This window comes from Arctopsyche grandis, chromosome 3 (genome assembly GCF_051622035.1).
Source record: "Arctopsyche grandis isolate Sample6627 chromosome 3, ASM5162203v2, whole genome shotgun sequence".
NCBI classification, from domain to species: domain Eukaryota; kingdom Metazoa; phylum Arthropoda; class Insecta; order Trichoptera; family Hydropsychidae; genus Arctopsyche; species Arctopsyche grandis.
In genome coordinates, this window is record NC_135357.1 from 2,621,426 (window position 1) to 2,637,085 (window position 15,660).

Consider the following 15,660-nt stretch of genomic DNA (forward strand, 5'->3'; position numbering starts at 1 on the left):
TCGACTTGGAGTCACAGATATCTATGTTTGGCCAGCAGCACTGTGGAAATTTTTGGAATAAAGTCTCTTCAATCAAGGTCAACCCGGGGCTTGGACCCGGGAACCTCTCGGTGGTTAGCATTAACGCAACCACTAAACCTATGTACATACTGCTGGCTATTTTGATACAATATTTTGATTCAAACTGAATGAGTTGGAATAGTATAAATTATAACTCAAAGCTCTCAATTGAAATAATAACTCAATATGTCAGTTAATGAATTTTAGCTGTACGCTAATGATATGACGGTGAAAAAATTAAAAATTTTTGATTATTTTCATGTTTGAAATATGCTACGAAGTTATAAATAAAATGTATTCACATACAAAATACGGCCATAAATCAAATTTAGCCGAAACTGTCATATACGGCTTATGAATATGTTAAATATTACTCTGTATGACAAAGTCTTTTGGCCTTTTTTAATTTATTTTACGACTCGACTAAAACCCAAACATCTCTACCACTGATCCCGAGCGTGATAGTGAAATTTGGGCAGTCGGTCAAGGCTTTCGAGATATAAACAAACTAAAAATTGGTCTCTTACCGAACAGAAGTCAAAAATAAGCATTGAAAGCGACAATCAGATGCTTTTTCTTAAAAGGAAAAGCTTCTGTTAAAAAGTTAAAAGGTTAAAACCTTTGAAGGACGAAGCGTCAAGATCGGACGAGTATCCCGAACCGGAGTCGAAGAAAACTCCAGCATTTTTAAATCAAAATACAGCTTTTCTCGATACAAATGGGTTGAAAATACATCTAATTAATCATTTTATACATCAACATAAAACAGTTTTAGTCCTATAACATGTTTTTGACTATTTTTGTATTAAAAATAATGACAAGCATCAACACGCAAACGCACATAGGTAAGGCCAACAGGCGACTGCATGACTCAATACCCACGCGCCAAAAGCGACGAAAACAATAGCTTACGAAAATATAACTTTCTCTATCTCTCGCATTGATTCATCGATCAACAAGAATATGCGAGCGAACAGTCAAAAACATGACTTATCGCTACCGCCTTTAATCATACTTTGAAACGTAGAAATGTATAAATGTATTTTTTACGATGTACCCCTTTTCTAAATCATACAAAATCAATTAAAATAAATTTCTTGTAGTTCATTCTAGGAATACATGAAATATAGGGTGTATACAGCTTTGGGGCACAAATATGAGGACAGTATGGTATGTTTTCGTATTAGGGACTTTCGTTTGCAAACTAGCAATAAGCATATTGTACAAAACATATTACCAGACTTAAACCCATCGGAATGGATTTTTCCTCGAAAGGCCTCGAACGTTCTATTATAATAAATAATTCATTTTTCATTTCAGACTTGACCATGGCTCCGGATCTGGCGTCGAACAGACCGTTGAGAAGAAATCCAAGCTGAATGGATTCCTGAGCCTCAAGACCCCACTGATCAGCACAAAGACCCTGGGGTAAGTCCAATATTATTTATTTAAATGGAGAAAGATGTACACAACCTATGAACGTACTATTACATATAGTAAATAAGTAAAGATGCTTCAAAAGTTTACTATATACGAATAGGTGTTTTAAAAAGTACATATGTACATATAAGAAGACAAATTATCAATACGTACATATGTCTCCTTGAAGTGTAATTTTACTATTATAATGAATTAGTTGAAGTAACCGGCTTTTCTCGGGTGTGAAATTGGAAAACTGTAGTTAGTAAGGACGTAAAATATTTTTTAATTATTTCTTATTTAACAATATAATAGTATAACAATATAATTCATTGCAATGTATTTAATAATATTACTGAAAGCTTTATTGTCCATAACATGACGTTGACAATTACTTTTATCGTTTAAAAAATATGAATTTCCATTAATATAAAATATTTACGTATTCCATAAATAAATAAATAACATCAACAACTTGCGTATTTTATATTAAAATTTTATTAATTTAAATACTTCAAAATACTAAACACCAACTCAAAACTAACAAAAAATAAAAGTCAAATTCTACCAACTGCTATACGCACAAACAATGTTGTATTTCTTGACCAAAATACAATGCAAAAGTGAAACGAAATGTAATTGGTCATTTTAAGTCTCATGCTAGATCGTTTTGACTATATAGTAAATGTTTTAAGGATCTTATTTCATATGTATGTAATGTTTATAACAATTTTCTGAATGCATTTTTGGTTTTGTAGTTTTTTTCGTAACCGGTTTTATCATAGAACTCCTATACATATGTACATAGGTAACTTATGTATATGTAAAGTTTTGACCAAATAAATTTAGAAATGGATTGAAATGTAGAAATTTCGCTACAGATTTAATTTTAGATAATCTTTTGTCGAAAAATTGTTATTAAAAAATACTGTATTGATGAAAAAAACTAAACTTTGTCGCTACATATGTATTATATGTACATTGTTAGAGACACGTATTTTGGGCATTTATTTTTGTCAATTTTAGCATTTTCATTTTACATTTTAGCGTTTTAGGGCATTCAAAATGTTCAATTTTAGCATCTATTTTTATGAAGAGTTTAATTTTAAATAATAAAAAATTTCGATGAATTTAAATAATTTTTTTATACATATATACAATTTAAAGACAACACAACAATTAAAAAATAATATAAAAATTCAAAAATGTTTTGGATTTAAAATTACAATGAAAAAAACATGAATGTAAAAATACAAAGACAAAAAAATGAATATAAAAATATAATACCAATTAAAATTTATTAAAACTCAACGTGGAACATATTTCTACAGATTCTTTTTTTTGATTCGTGCGACGATCGGTAACAATTATATTGTAGTTACTAAAATACCTTTCAGCATGCACATTATTGACAGGACACCAAATAGATTTTAGAGCTGCACAACCAAACACTTCATATTTAATTTTTGTTGCCATCAATAATAGCAATATATCCAGCGTGGATTCACTTTTTAAATTCTCTATTAATTGTCTAAAAAAGTGCTGATATCCTTCCAAACATTGAGCCTCTGTGAATACATTAAACAATAGCAGGTTTCTAAAAAACAAAACTGTTTCTTTAACATTAATATTATATTTTGTACCTGCCACAGATAGATTGAATAGTTTACTCAATGTTTGGAGGAATAGATTTGTCTCAATTAGTCTTGAGTTCCAGTCTATTTTAATATGCTTTTTTGAGCTGCTTTTGGATACACAGCTCCAACTGTCTTATTTTGTTTACAGTAGTAGACAAAAGCAGTTGCTCGGTTTCGACAGGAAAAACACCGTCTATGGTAAACTGCAAGCTCTGTTTTATCCTCTCAATTTTTTCATATACTAAATAGGCAAAGGGATAGGAAGACCCTTCTAAATTGTCTATTAATTTTATAAATATTATGCAAATTTCACTTTTGTTTGTTATTTTAGCATCTATTCGCATATTTTACGAATTTAGCATCTATTCCGAATTTTAGCATTAATAGAAAAATGCCCAAAATACGTGTCTCTATACATTGTATATTAAAATAATGCTTAAGTCCATTGTTAAAATTCAATTATATTATTTATATAGAAAGAGCCGTTATATTTTAAAGTGGCGGAAGTTCAATTTTCAGTTCCTAAAACACTGTTTCTGTTTGACTTAATTCACAAATTACTATCACTTATATATTCAGAATCTCGGAAAAGCAGAATAAAGTATAACGGCCACCAGTAGGAGATGCGATAAAGTATTGATAAATGCAAATCATTATATTTCATATTTTGCGAGATATTTCTCGAAATGAAGAAGAGTGGACTTATGTTACTTTCAAATGTAATGGCTCAAATAGCAATAACTTTTGCGAGTAGAATCGTACAACGATTTTTTTGTTTTGTGAACAAAAATGTTATCTTTTGGTGGACAAGTTACTTTCTGCTAAGAAGCAGCTACAATAGACAAATTGCCCACTTTATTCACAGGTTTTTAAATTCATATATCATATTGTATTCACATAAAATAAATAAAAAAACATACATTCATATCCATATACATATATGCGAATATATGTATATATGAATTTTTATTGTATCATAGTGTTTGATTATTTTGAAAATCATGCCTACATAGTATCGTATTATGTAAGGCAAATGTGAAAAAAGTTGGAGTGCGTATAATTTTTCGTCTTTGAAATAAATTTATGTAAATGGAACGCCACTGGAATATGGTAAGGCGTTATTGATTCGCTACTGCTTTTGTTGTTTTAACTTGCAAATTGTTATTTACGAATTCAAACTTGCGAATCTTGGCGTGCTGTCATTGTCGAGGTACACGGAGCGGCTTAGACATCTATCGGAATATTTTTCGACTAATTGTATGTAAATTTTTGCCGAAAGGGGATACAGAAAATGTTATTTTCAAAACAATTCAAAATTGACGAAAATTTTCAGGGCTGTGGAGTCGTTAAAAAAACACTACTTACCTACTTCGATTTTTTAAATTTTAAAATGTAAAACATTTTTTTTTGCATTTCGAATTTAATTTAGTACTAATACAGTTAACTCTTTAACTTTTTTTTATTTGTTATTTATGAATATATACAAACATACATTCTTGTGAATCTAATAAAATTTATGCATATATCAAATATCCTTCTCTTCAATTCAAACTAAACATGATAAAGACAAAGATAGGAAGACTGGTTCTAAGATCTGCATACATTGGGTATTGATTGGATGCTATTTGTTAAAATAAAATTATTTAATCTATTAGTGAATTAAAGAAGGAAAAAAGAAAGTATAAAGTCTTGTAATATTAAATTAATATGAGAGTAAATGAGAGTGAAAAAAGTAGTTATAAGTTGCAAAGGGGTGTCAGAAAGGCGAGTATGGATAGTTGGCTATCATCGTTACGATCTGACTCAAGATTCTAATGAGTTCGTTTTTGATTGAACTCTTGATTGAGCTTGATGTCGGAGACATTATCTTTTTGCAATTCTGTATATTGTTAAGATATCAAACCGACCGAGTGGAAGTGGTTCAAAATTAGATCACAAATTTTCACGGGAAGGAATGTCACTGAACTAAGCTTGCGAAAAATAAAATTCGGAGTCGCTCGCATTTTTACAAACCTCCTTTACGTTTCACCTGCGATTACAATTCAGGAAAAAAATTGCCTCTTATCCGGTCATTTTCATACTTTGCAATATTGTTCATTTTGGTCATCAATATAAGTAAATGGTTCCTCCGCCATTACGATAGAGATAAAATATCGTTTAAGACGGGTTTGAAGTTTGCAAATTTGAAATCTGGGTGACGTCTATGTAGTCTTTAGTTTTATACATACATATGTAGATGGCGGTAGTAAAATAAAATTATTGGTATTTTTATTCAGAATAATAATTTATATATCTTAATGTTATATACAAAACTAAAAACGAGGTTTGTTTTTAAAAAACTTTGTTTTTAGGTAATGTATCAATTTTTAGCGACTCTGACTCTTAAAAATAATCAAATGAATGTTTTATGACTCTTGGAGGTCGTAGCTACATAAATATAATAATTAAATTTAATTTGTTTTGATATATTCCATATGATTATAAAGGTAAAAAATATGTACATACATATAACTCTTACAAAAAAAACGTAAAAAATAAAAACAACATATGTATAATATAAGAGATCATTAATTTAGTATGGAATACAAACAAAAATACATAAATAAATAAATAGTTCGATCAATTTTTACTCACAATTCCAACTGATGGTATTAAAAGTCTTATTTATATGTCGACAAGTTATTGGTCTCTACAATAGGCAAATTTTTATTTGTTTTTGTTTTTCAATTTTTTGAGATTTGTTTTTAAATTTTTCTGTAGACAAGCCACTAAGTGAATTCTCACTTTAAAACTATTGTTCATATGTATATAGGATCCGGATGTGAAGGATTCCAAGCGAAACGCACAGATTAAGTGTCAGACTATTTATTGTACATGTGTCTTCGGGCTTGTTCTCCAACAAGTGACCATAACAACACGCATCCGGTCTTTCCCATGCATACCACACTCATACTTTATCCCTAGCAGTTTGACCAACCATACATACGGCTCGGCTCGTTTAAAAATCATCCCTACATGTATGTACATATGTATAATATTTCAAGGAGAGACATTATTCAGTACAGATACGGCCCAGATTGCTATTGTATTTCAGTTTTTTTTTTCATTTCATTTCTTAAAAAGTCTGCGATTCTTTTTTTATTGAGCGAAATGGCCAAATCGAGAGCATTTTTTCTATCTTTATTAACAGCCCTAATATTGCATCCGTACTGAACGAGTACCTCTACAACTGAAAAGCAGCCCGAAAAGGAAATAATCACCTCATGCAATGGAGTGTTACCATATATATTCACAAGATTAGGATCGGCACCTTTTTTTAACAGCAATTTGACAACTTTCAAATTATTCATCTTCGCAGCACCATGAATTGCAGTATTTCCAGCAATATCGCTAATATCGGGATCAGCACCTGCTGCCAAGAGAGTTTTCACATTTTCGTATCTGTTGAAATACGAAGCGTTGTTCAACGGTGTGAAACCGAGCCTATCAGCTGTGTTGATTTTGGCATTTGGCAATTCAATCAAAAGTTGTATCATCTCCGTACATTCGGACAAAGTAGAAATGTAATTGAGAGGAGACTCACGGCCACTTTCAAGATCAACACCTTTGACCAGGCAAAATTTTAAAGCATTGATGTTATTTCCCGATGCTGCGAAATGAATCGGCAATCTTCCATTATCGGTAGCTCGACGATAGTCAAGTCCTTTCTCGATGAGAGTTTCCAGTACCTCTACTTTGCAAGCAGTTGCTGCACAATGAAGTAGTGTTTTTCCACATGAATCTTCTGCTTTGTAATTTGCCTCCTCTCTTTCTAAGAAAAAATTGAGCACGTCACAGTTTCCAGCTTCTGCTGCAAAATGAAGAGGCGTCTCTTTGAAGCAGTTGCAAATATTTATATCGATTCCGCCGTTTACAAGAGTCTCTACAATTTCAACGTTGCCTTTCTTTGCAACAATGTGCAATATGCTGTTTTTATCAGGTTCAAATTTGTGCTGCAGTATATTTGGATCCTTTTTGTACGCATCTTCAATCAACACTTTGCAATCTTCGTATTTGCCTTTTAAAAAAATAGACATGAAATGAGCATAAAATGAATGCACTTCGTTGTCAATAGGTTTCAGAAATTGTATGACGTTTTTTTGTCCATTCAAAGTTGCAACATCGAGTATTTCCAAGACAGTTTCCTTGTTCACCACTTCTAATATATCACGCTTTGTCAAGATGAATTTTATTATTTCAACTTGACCGTTGACAGCTGCTGAAAATAACGTTGTACTTAAAAAGAACTTTTTCAGACGCTTTTCAGCTCCCTTTTCGACGAGGTACTTGAAGACGTCCACGTGTCCATGCTTTGCTGCCAGATGTAATGCAGTTTGACATCTCCAATTTTGCTTGTGTAAATCGATCGGAATGTCGGTTGATCGTTTTAATATGCTTTCCAATGCTTTAAAATCGCTTCTGTAAGCGGCTAATAAATGCAACACGTTACTATTAGCCACTCCATATTCAGAAATTGTATAGAAATCGTCAATCAATTGAGAGTAATTGGAAGAGTATTCCCATACAGAGACTACATGATCTTCGAAAAAAGAGCCGTTTAAAAGTGTCAAAGCCTGCCTCAAGACATTTTCTTCTTCATTAGTTGATTTTAAACGATTCCTCGTGACCTGTTGGACCAGTCTATGTATATGAGCAACTCCCTGATTTAAGTCTATCATCGAATACAAGTCCAAAAGTTCGACAGCATTCCACATTTCTTCCTCGTCTGTCACTAAATCTGAGAATAATTCTTCGATGTGAATATTTTCCGGGGAAAGGTAGGCCAAAATGTTGAATATATTCAAAGCCAACTTTCCACATTGTGTATTCTCTTCGATCTTCTTTATGGTGATCATCCAAGTGGTCATCACAGTTTTGTTATAAACGTCATCAGTTGGATTGTGGCCTATATCCAGTAAGGTTGCATTTTCTTTCTCATACAAATTTAAGTAATCATTTACCGTCAACTTTTTGGGTCCTCTTTTTTTGATTTTTTTATTCTGTTCTTTTATATAACCTATAGCTTGCTTCATAGCTAGAGGCAGCCTACCCAATGTGGTGATTAATTTCTTCACGTCTTTTTCATTCTCGTTGCTTAAACTATTCTTCACGAAATTCATTGCTTCGTCTTCGGTGAATTTTTCTAATTGAATCAACTCGATTTCTCCCTTTTCGCCTACATCCCAATTCCGATTGCGGGATGTAATTAGAGTCGAAATATTCTTGCTCCTTGAAGATCCACTATGGATGACGTCTTTAATAGAAGAGTATGCTTCCACGTTATCAAAAATAATTAATACTTTTGTAACGTCAAAGTATCTGTAAATACTCTGGACGATATCCTTTATATTAATTTCTTGTTGTGTTGACTGACTTCCTTCGTTTTTCTTCTCATCCATTATTTGTATTCCAAGTAGCACTGCTAGGGATTTAAATGACGTTTCGATGTTCTCTTTCTTCTCAGAGTTTATGAAAACGATACTGTCAAAGTAATCGGAATAATCGTTGGCATATTTTACCGCCAATTCCGTCTTTCCGATTCCTCCAAGACCAGTAATGGAAACTGCCTGAGATATTATAGTAGTTTTTTTGTTCTCTGTTAGTGTTCTATGAATCATTTCCAACTGTTCTTGTCTTCCTGTGAAATATTTGACAGGATTCGACAAGCCGAATGTTACTTTCTTTATTTCGACAGGCATATTTTGTTTCAATAACTTTATCCCATCTAGAATCAAATCACTCTTCTGTATAATAAGCTCCTTTGAAACTTCGATTTCGTCTTTCACTTCTTTAACAATCTTATTAATATGTAGTAATTGGTTTTGAATACAATTTGATTCATTCCGTAAAATATCTATTACTTCTTCATGATGTTTTTTATTCACTTCAGAGACTGATACCAATCCTTCAATGACGATTGTAGAAAATTCTTCGATTAATTCTAGACTTCTCTTTAGAACGTAGGTGCCATCTTGAATGTTTATTTTTCGAAGTATTACTTCATGTTGCTTTTTATAATAGTCATGATCTCCAGCGTAATTAAAATTTATATTATAATCTGACGTTTTTAATAGGATGACATACTCTTGCATCCAATTTTCGTCTTTAAAAGGTCTGCGAAATAAATATTTGCGACATTTGGATTGTGTTCGAGCAAATAACTTAATTTCATTTGGATCGCTTATAACAAGTCCCGACTTTTCGAATAAATTCGCCGTGTTCCAAATTTCATTGCCGTGCAAAATTTCATAACCTGGTTTTTTACTCATAGGACATGGGATATTTTTCGATTTAATTTGAATTGTTCGCTTTTCAATCTTAAATTTGTCTAAAAATTCTTCTTTAGACTTTCCATACACTACATTTTGTGCTTCTAATTTCTTAGCAGGCAGATCTTCAGAACTAGAAGGGGACTTTGCATCGTTTTCTTTAGCGAAATTTAAAAATCTTTGTGCAGCATCCATTCCTAGTTTTTTAATAGCTTCGTGATATGTTTGATCTCCCGTTACTCCCATGAATTGCAATTCGAAGCTTTGAAACACTTCGATGGCGATTCTGACGAACAAACTTCTTCCTTGTAATCTATTATTGTGAAAATTATACACTATGTCAAAGTATTTGTAGCACCTGCTCTTATAATAATCTTCAAATGGTATCTCCAGGACTTTTTTCAACAGACTGTCTACTCCATTCAATTGAAAATATTTAGCACCAGCCCCGAGAATCTCTCCCAGCACTTTTTCGAGTTCTCCAACTTTTTTTAAATCTCCGAATAAAACTTTGTAATGAGATGTTAAGGTCGCTTCCATCTCATTGACAAACCACGTGACGAAGAAGTGAAGACGATCTTCGACATCTTTCGGTTCGTTTAAATTGAATTCAGATTCGTCGCTCATTTTGGAATAGATTTTGCTGCTTGATTCAATATAATTTCTAAAACAATATTTATAGCATCAAAGCTTAATGTGGCTTGAAATATTTTGAAGCTTGTTGAATATTTAAGTACATATGTTTATTACCATTGGTTTTGACATCAAATTAAACTCATCTTCGTTGTATAATAATAGCACATATTATACTTTTGCTGAAAATAATACAATTTTAGTTTATTTTCAATTAATTATTCGATTAATTACAAAGTTATTCTTACTGTTTGATGTAATGCAGAGATTTGTCAGCATAATTTGACTGGATTCCATCTTTTGTCAGCATCTTAAAAATCAAAAGGTTTCCATTTTTCTGATTTTCAACTAATAGGAATATTTGATAGTTTGGATTCTGTAATTTTAAAATTCAAAAGGTACTATATAGAACTGTTTAAAAATATGTACATTTATAATTACAGGAGGAAAAAGATGAATATGGAAATGACAAAAGTTTCAACGGTATTATACCAGATTCAGATTTTATTACCAGATCCAAACATTTTTTATTACCAGATTCGTGTTTACTGGGCATAGATCTATAGGAAAAGTCATATCTCGTCTCTGAACCATTTTTCGTGTCGAACAGTGATATTAACGAAATTAAAGTTCATTTTAATGAATATGCGATTTTGTTTGTATGTATGTATGTATTTATAAAAAAATAACAAATTCCAGAAACATGATTGTTAGGTATCAAAAAAAGCTATTGATAAGACTCATTTGAATGTCAGCCAACCGCAAACATGTGTATGTATTTTTAAAAACAATTAAAAAGTGGGAGCTGTTTGTCGATTAAAATTAAAAAGCGAATATAAACTATGAATCATATGAATGTAGGATTTTGTATTAAATATACAGCAGAATTGTTGTTTAAAAGACACATATATATGTACGTTCAAAAATTTGACCTTCACTGACAGACAATGTCGATAAAAAATATAAAAAAACATCACAGATTCAAATTTAATTCATTTATACATACATAGATAAATAGATACATAAGAGTGTCTTCAATAATACCTGTAATATATTCCAATGCAAATTTTAAAAATACACAAAATCTTATTATAGATACGACACGACAGACACGCCCAAAATTCGTATGCGAATTGAAGTATATTTCTATATTACTTATCTTATCTATTGTAAACTCACCGAATTTCCTCGAAGTCTACATTGAGATCGACTTTATATTGGTTCAATAAAATTTGAATGATTGTCAGTGAGTATTTCTTTTTTTGTCAATTAAAATCAACAAACAAACTGCGAATTTGTAGACACAATCGACTCTCGCTGCATATTTTAGAGACTGGTTAGTCAGCAGCGTTCATTCAACTAAATATATGTATTTACGTAGATGTATGAGTACAGTGCTTCCCAATCTGTCCACGTCATAGTATATTACCAACCCATAAAGAAAAGACCACGATTAAAAATTGTTTAATTGTACCAAAATTAGCAGTAATTACAATCTTTAGCGGTAGTAAGAAATTCTATTATTGTTTCGAAGCACAATTTTTTTATGAAATATTTATTTATACAAATTGTACTGCAATAGTATTGCAAATCTGAAATTCCACTGTGACCATAAAAATCCAAAAACAATACAATCGACATTTGAGTCATTAAAATCTAAGATTCCTTTTAAAACGTGTCCACTTGACGCGGATTAGCTGTAAATACATAATATTAGCTATAAATACAATAATTTTATTAAAAAATGAAAAACGTTTAATTTTGTTTAAAAATATAATTGTGTTTTTTTGCAAATATATTTTGGTGCTTTGAGCGACATCTATGGTTTTAATAAAAATCTATAATAAAGCTAAAAATATTTTCGCAGGTTTGCATCCTAGCTAAATAATTCAGTACACATTTTAGTGAAAATCGCAAGGCTTTCCCGAACATCATTCAACGCGATATAATTTTAGTTTCGTATTATGCAATCGCGTGTGTTCAGTATTTAAAAAATCAATGGTTCAACTTTACGACTACTCTCGAGAGGGGAGTGGCTTGCTCTGAGGGGATGGAAATGGGAGAGGCGGGGAAATGAAAACACCGGGAAAGCCGTTTCCCATTCGTGCTCATAATTTCACCGATAAGCCTACACGAAAACTTTTAAATTTAAAATATCACAAAATTCAACCAAATTGAAACCTAGCTATGAAAAAATGTGGCTACACTTTGGCTTATATTGAGAAAATTTCACTAGACTATGATTAACTATTAAATATTCTTAATTCAGAAAATTTTCTATCAAAATCTTTACAACTTCTAAATACCTGTCTTTCATTTTTTGGATTTCATTTGTAGTATTTAATTTTGTTTTTTCATCACAGAGCGTAAGGTTTTTCGTACCCCCGTCAATAAAGGTCACTTATATATACAACGAACTTAAAGGGAAAATTTAAATGCGCATTTATCGTAAGCATCGTAAGCACAATATCAAAATAATTTCTAATATATAAAAATAAAATAAAAACAGAAATATAATATAATTCGATTAAAAAAAAATGTTCCTTTAATCTAATATAATTTCGAAAGAGACTTTGTATGTATGTAAACATATAAGGTTTAAAGGTTTGGTTGGAAGCATCGAAAATAAATCAAAGTTAAATCTATGACGACGATATCGAGTTGTTGAATATAATTTTTTTTCGATTCAAATAAATTTAATAGAAAAACAAATGAATGTTTACTGTTAGATTATTTTGCCATATTTAAGCTGTTTATGTTACAAATACCGAGCGAAGCCAGGTAAAACCACTAGTATAATATATGTACAATTAAAGTAATAAAATAAGCAACAATACTAAAAACCACTGGATCATATGAAAAAAATACTTGATCATATGAAAAAATAATTGATCATATGAAAAAATACTTGATCATATTTGATTTTTAAATGCTTTTTATTATTACGAAATTATGTTCACAATACATCTTATATCTATTTTAATAGCTACTGATCTACTGATCATTTTCTATTTTACAATTTAATTTAATTTTGTTATTAATCACAGTATTATATTATTCTAATGTTAATCTAAAGCATAATAGGAAAAAGAGCTCAAAAACCTATTTACAATCCTTATAAATGTTCATAATACATCTAATACATAATATTAATTAAAGACTCTCTAAAGTCGATGACCTAAAGCAGATTGTGGTTAGGTTATCTGTGAGCTTGAACTTGAACTTGATCATATGAAAAATTACAAATCCACTGTTTTAATTAGGTCAGAATTTTAAAATCAACTGCGGCCATTTGATAAGTCACTTTCAAAATAGATAAATCAGCTGATAACTAAAAATAAAACTATCACTGTTTGATCTCTGTACATATGTAGCTTGTATTGGTTAGAAATTTTGTTATGGAGGAATAAAAAATGAAATTTGAGGTTATGAGTTGCAGCTGGAAATATGTATACTCATTTATGCCGGGAACCTTACAGTTTAGAATAGTTTAATAATACTAAGATTGCTTTAATGATTTGATTTAAGAATAGTTTATCAATTTATGATTGTCCATAAATGAGTTTATGTATTTACAGAAATGAACTTTTCAATCATCAGATAAATTAAATCAGCTGATAACTAAAAATAATTGTATGTGATGTATGTATTTAACCTTATTGTAAAAAACTAAATGTATGTAAGCTTATTGTTAATCATATAAACAATTAGATACAACATAACTTCTTATTGAATACTTATCTCGCAGATAAAACTCACTGAGGAGATATACAGTCAAATGTCAGATCTGACATATTTGGCCAAAAATCAATATATACATATATCGTGTATTACATTACATGAAGCTAGACGCCAAATTTGAAATTTATATATACATATGAGAGTTAAAACTATAAATATTTAAATATTAGAGATAACGAGAACCTATAGAGCAAATTTTATAAAATATAGAGTGAATTATAGGTGTTTAAACAATTAAAATCTGATATGGCCATATCAAGGCAAACAGGTTGGAAGACACGGGACGAACGCTTGTTAAACGTCAAGAAGGTCTACGGGCCCCGTTTTTAAAACGCGTTGTATATGATATTTTATCTCTAACGTAATGGCAAACGATACATTAACGTATATTGATGACCAAAATGAGCAATATGGCAAAGTATGAAAACGATCGGATAAGAGATAAGAGATATAAAAAATGACTACTAGCACGAAAGCCATGTGAAATGCAAAGGAGGTGTGTAAAAATATAAAGCAAACTTAATTGAATGAAATGCACATACATAGGATCGGAAATAGGTAAATAGAAATAGAAATAGTCTCGCATATAGGATTGGAAACCATCCATATTGGCACAATCTGCATGATTTGTAGGCACAATCTGGATGATATGGTATTATTTAAGTGTTAGGTTAAGTAAGGGTTGGCCTTATTTATTTAAGATTGGATTGTTAGGGTTAAATTTATAGAGTTAAACGTTGTAAATTAATTTTTTGATACAAATGAAAATATATTTTCACTCAAAATCTGCATTCACTGTAACATATATACCAGATAATAAACTGTTTAGGTTTGTGAGGGAATTCTCTTGTGGTGAGAGGTAAGAGGAATGAAAGCAATAGCTCGGGAATTTTGAGGAGGTGAAATAGTAGGGAGGGAGAGGGGTTTCGATTTCTGATCATCCCACATTAGTTTCGTGCAATGTTTCATCACTTCGTGGTGTTGACGTCATCATCAAAGAATTTCACTGTAACGTCCGTAAAGCAGCTTAACTTTAAAGAGTGACGGTGGATTACAAGTAGATATAGTCCACCATGATTCGGTGTCTCGATGATTTATTACGAACCGGTTTAGGTATACATTGTGAGGCTCCACCGAAAGTTTTTAATCCTCGATGGTAATTTAATTCATATTTCTTCAGGAGCCGGAGAAAGGCTTCGGCAGGACTTTAACGACTTTTTTTCGCGGTCGTTAGCGAGCGCGTCGCACGACATGGCGACTGATGAGAGGGAAAACTCTCCGAAAAGAGTAATGAATGTTGATGAGAAAGCTCGCGAAAAGTCTCGGAAAATTCCCACACCCGCTCTGAAATTTCCCCATCCCGTCACTCGTCTATCTTTTGCTCACAAGAAAAATCACCGCAAATGGGCGCCGGAAAACGGACGACTACGGTTTGATGTAATGAATGTTAATGTGGCCTCGGACCGAGATCACACCGCGAAAACGAACCGAGTCCGATTCGGAAAAGCGTCGGAAAATCAACGCCTTCAGCACAATAGACCATATCAATTTTCCTCACAGGCAAATCTCGAAAAATTGCGCAAAGCCCTTATGAAAACTAACCCAAAATTTCTAAGCCAACGATCAATACACTCCAAGTGGAATTAGCCTACTTTTTATTATATGTTGGCTGTTTATTTACATTACATTTTATGTAACCTTAAATTATTTGAGTGCCTAACGAAAAGAGAATCAATTCCAGTATAACTTTATATAAATAAATCTATGTATTTTACTACTGTGTTACCCAGTTTGATAGGCATTTTTAAATAGATGAAATCTATAGAAAAATAATTCAAAAAACTGTAGAATGGAAAATTGTA

The 15,660-nt window shown here is 31.4% G+C and overlaps 1 protein-coding gene across 1 annotated transcript; it reads right to left on the reverse strand.

Annotated features, from left to right (window-relative positions):
• Positions 1-5,673: 5,673 nt before the first annotated feature.
• Positions 5,674-11,459, reverse strand: LOC143908937 (uncharacterized). Its single transcript, XM_077426799.1, has 4 exons — positions 11,237-11,459; positions 10,306-10,433; positions 10,175-10,239; positions 5,674-10,088 (listed from the first exon to the last, which is right to left on the reverse strand). The coding sequence occupies exon 4, from the start codon at positions 10,049-10,051 to the stop codon at positions 6,197-6,199; it is 3,855 nt and encodes a 1,284-aa protein (XP_077282925.1). The 5' UTR covers positions 10,052-10,088; positions 10,175-10,239; positions 10,306-10,433; positions 11,237-11,459; the 3' UTR covers positions 5,674-6,196.
• Between the last annotated feature and the right edge of the window lie 4,201 nt (positions 11,460-15,660).

Coding starts and splice junctions, on each gene's coding strand:
- LOC143908937 (XM_077426799.1), bottom strand. CDS start 10,051: ATGAGCGACGAATCTGAATTCAATTTAAACGAACCGAAAGATGTCGAA.